This window comes from Hippopotamus amphibius, chromosome 15, assembly GCF_030028045.1.
Source record: "Hippopotamus amphibius kiboko isolate mHipAmp2 chromosome 15, mHipAmp2.hap2, whole genome shotgun sequence".
Taxonomy (NCBI): domain Eukaryota; kingdom Metazoa; phylum Chordata; class Mammalia; order Artiodactyla; family Hippopotamidae; genus Hippopotamus; species Hippopotamus amphibius.
This window is the reverse complement of record NC_080200.1, coordinates 10,819,870-10,823,660: the sequence shown is the minus strand read 5'-3', so window position 1 is coordinate 10,823,660 and position 3,791 is coordinate 10,819,870. Positions and strand designations below refer to the sequence as shown.

At 38.9% G+C, this 3,791-nt stretch overlaps 1 protein-coding gene across 1 annotated transcript; it reads left to right on the top strand.

Annotated features, from left to right (window-relative positions):
• The first annotated feature begins 677 nt into the window (after positions 1 to 677).
• LOC130837073 (olfactory receptor 7G2-like) lies at positions 678 to 1,616 on the top strand. The gene has a single exon (XM_057709851.1). It carries the CDS (start codon positions 678 to 680, stop codon positions 1,614 to 1,616), a length of 939 nt encoding a protein of 312 aa, XP_057565834.1.
• The last annotated feature ends 2,175 nt before the right edge of the window (positions 1,617 to 3,791 follow it).

Sequence of the window (3,791 nt, the reverse complement as noted above, 5' to 3'; positions counted from 1 at the left end):
AACTCAGCAGTCAGATCATCTGAACTCAGACTTAGTCTTTTCCACACACTGCGTATTTCATGCCATGATGTACCCTTACTTTACTTAACTGTCCCCATGGATGAATGGAGTGACAATATGCTCTAACTTATCTGTAATTTGACAAGTCCTTCAGATGATTCTAAGGCAGGACAAAGTTTAGGCATCACGCATTACAAGAGAGAGAGGATAACTTCATTCTCATTTTTCTTTTGTTTGAAGCAAGAAATATTTCTGAAGGAAAGGCTGTGTCTTATTCTTTGTTTGAGTCTTAGCCTTGGCACAGGTGTGATACACAGTTGGTGATCAAACAAAATAATGGCCAGTAGAGTCGAGGGGAGAGGAAGTGTGAGAATTGTTCATGAAGGGACAAACAAACAAAGGGAAAGATTTGCATCATCTCTTGGGTTCACAATATGCATAGAGTTTTATATTTTATTCAAGCACTGTTTAAAAAACTTTAGCATATTTGACATTCATCTGGAAGGTTTACTAAAACATAGATTGCTGACCTTTACCTCCAGAGTTGATCAGCAGTAAATCTGGAGTGGTACCAAGAATTTGCATTTCTAACAAGTGCTCAGTTGATGCTGGTGCTGCTCATCTGGGCACCATTCATTTTCTTTTCACTCTATTTCCCCATCAGATTCATCAACAACATGGAACCCAGAAATCAAACAGATGTTTCAGAATTCCTTCTCCTGGGATTGACAGATGATCCAGAACTGCAGCCCTTCTTATTCTGCCTGTTCCTGGCTATGTACCTGATCACTGTCCTAGGAAACCTGCTCATCATCCTGGCTGTTAGCTGGGACTCCCACCTCCATGCCCCAATGTACTTCTTGCTCTCCAACCTGTCCTTTACTGACATCTGTATAAGCACAACCACCATCCCAAAGATGCTGGTAAACATCCAAGCACAAATACAGCACATCACTTACATAGGCTGCCTGGCCCAAATTGGCTTCGTCCTGGTTTTTGGTGATTTAGAGAATTTTCTCCTTGCAGCAATGGCCTTTGATCGCTATGTGGCCATTTGTCACCCCTTGAGGTACACGGTTATCATGAACCCCCGACTCTGTGTTCTGCTGATTCTACTCTCACTTTTCATCAGCACTATGGTTGGCTTACTCCTCAGTCTGATGGTATTGCACCTGTCCTTCTGCCAGGACCTGGAAATCCCTCACTTCTTCTGTGAACTTGCTCAGGTCATCAAGCTGGCCTGTTCTGATACCCTCATGAATAACATCCTGATATATTCTGTGATTGGCCTATTTGGTGGTATTCCTCTGTCTGGGATCATTTTCTCTTATACTCAAATTGTCTCCTCTGTTTTGAGAATGCCAGCAGCAGGGGCAAAGCTTAAAGCTTTTTCCACCTGTGGGTCTCACCTCTCAGTTGTGTGCTTATTCTATGGGACAGTTTTTGGAGTTTACATTAGTTCTGTGGTTACTGACTCATCCAGGAAGACTGCAGTGGCTTCAGTTATGTACATTGTGCTTCCTCAAATGATGAACCCTTTTATCTACAGCCTGAGAAACAAGGACATAAAGATAGCCATGAGGAAATTTATTAGTAAGATACCCTCTTTCCTGTGATTGTGCCATCCACTTTGGACTTGTCTTTCTAGAACGAGGCAAGGGTTTAAGAATCCAGGTGAGTCATAATGTCTGATACTTCATTTACAAATTCTTCTAAAACAGCCAACAGCAGAATTTCCAAGTAAACTTTAACTTCAGGTTGACACCAGATTTTGCTTTTTGTCTAGTCTTATGATGTTTGACACATAATTTCAATTCACAAATTCAATTTCTTTGTTTAGTTTCTATTCAAGTAGAGCCTGAAGCAAAGGTACTAGTTTTAACAATATTTAGGCATCACTCTCAGAAGAAGGAATATTGCCAAAATTATGCAGGAAAGGAAGTATTGAAGCAACGCTGTGGTCATATCTAGAGATTAGTTTCTACCTGAACATGGTAGGGCCATATCATTTGCATCCCAGAGTCAGGTCTATAGTGGAGTAAGCGATCTTACATTTTACACATGTACTTGTTAATGAATCAGATTGGTCACGGTAAACCATGACCTTCTGAGGAACATACAGATCTACTACAGTCAGTTGCATTATCTTTTAAGTGTGCATGATTAGATTATGTCAGTGGTTTGAAATGACTGTAAGAAATTTGAATTTCATTAAGTGAGGAAGCCTTCAGTTCTAATATGAAAAGAGAGAGTAATCTTTCATAACAAAGTCCTCATAGGTAAGAAATATATATAAACAGGGAAGTAGGAATTCATTGTCTTGTATGTGATGTTTTGTCTGATATTGGTTCTCCTTAGAGTCACCAGTGGTGGCAGCAGATGAAGATGTCATATATGGACATGATTTGTAGAGACAGATCCCTAGATGTCCCTCTTTGAGTAGGTGATTTATAATTTCCCAAGGAGTAACTAGAATATATTTCTTTTTAAAAAATAATTAATTGAATTTAACTAAATTTAATTAATTAATTTATTTTGGCTGCGTTAGGTCTTTATTGCTGTGCATGGGCTTTCTCTAGTTGTGGTGAGTGCGGGTTACTCTCTGTTGTGGTGCACAGGCTTCTCGATGGGGTGGCTTCTCTTGTTGCAGAGCACAGTTTCTAGGTGCACAGACTTCAGTAGTTGCAGCATGCAAGCTCAGTAGTTGTGGTTCTCGGGCTCTAGAGTGCAGGTTTACTAGTTGTGGCACACGGGCTTAGTTGCTCCATGGCATGTGGGATCTTCCTGGACCAGGGAATGAACCCGTGTCCCCTGCATTGTCAGGCAGATTCTTAACCACTGCAACACTAGGGAATGCCTAGAATATATTTCTGTAATGGGTTGTATAGTAGCCCTAAAAACAATTTATCCACATCCTATTTCATATAACTATTAATATTACATGGTAAAACCATGGATGTTGTAATGACTAGAAGGGAATAGGATAGAGAAAAAATGTCTTAGACTCTTTATATACAATGAGCTTATCTCAGATTCTCTGAACATGTCCTAAATATAATCCATATATTCTAATAAGCTGGACAGAAATGGAAGTGATACAGGGAAAAGGAGGTGGTAATGTAACCGTGGTGACAGAAATTGGATTTATGCAGCATTTGCCCACCAGCATTTGATCATTTTCCTCCAGCTTTATTGATATATAATTGACATATAAACTGTAGGATTGTGGTGTAAAATTTGTTGATTAGATACAATAACATATTCAAAATGATTACCACCATAAAATTCACTGAAATTTCTGTCCTGTTACATAATTAACACTTCTTCTTTGTGGTGAGAGTATTTAGGATCTAAACTCTAGGCAATATTCAAGTATAGAATACATCATTGTTAGCTATAACATCACCCTGTTGTACAAATTAGATCCTTGAACTTAAATCTTGCAACTGGAAGTTTCAGGCTTTGACCAGTATCTCCCATTTCCTCCAGCTCTCTGGTACACACCACTCTACTCTCTGTTTCTATGAGTGTTGACTTTTTAGTTTGACGGAGTTCCAGTTTTTTTGACTTTTGCTTTTGTTACTTGTGTTTTTGGAGTCATATCTAAAAAATCATTGTCAAGGCCAATATCAAAGAGATTTTCCCAACATTTTCTTCTAAAAGTTTTATGGATTCAGACCTTATGTTCACATCTTTAATCAATTTTGAGATAGTTTTTGAGGGTGATGTAAGATTGGGGTCAGGATTCACTTTGCTGCATGTGGTTAACCAGTGTTCCCCAAATCATTTAT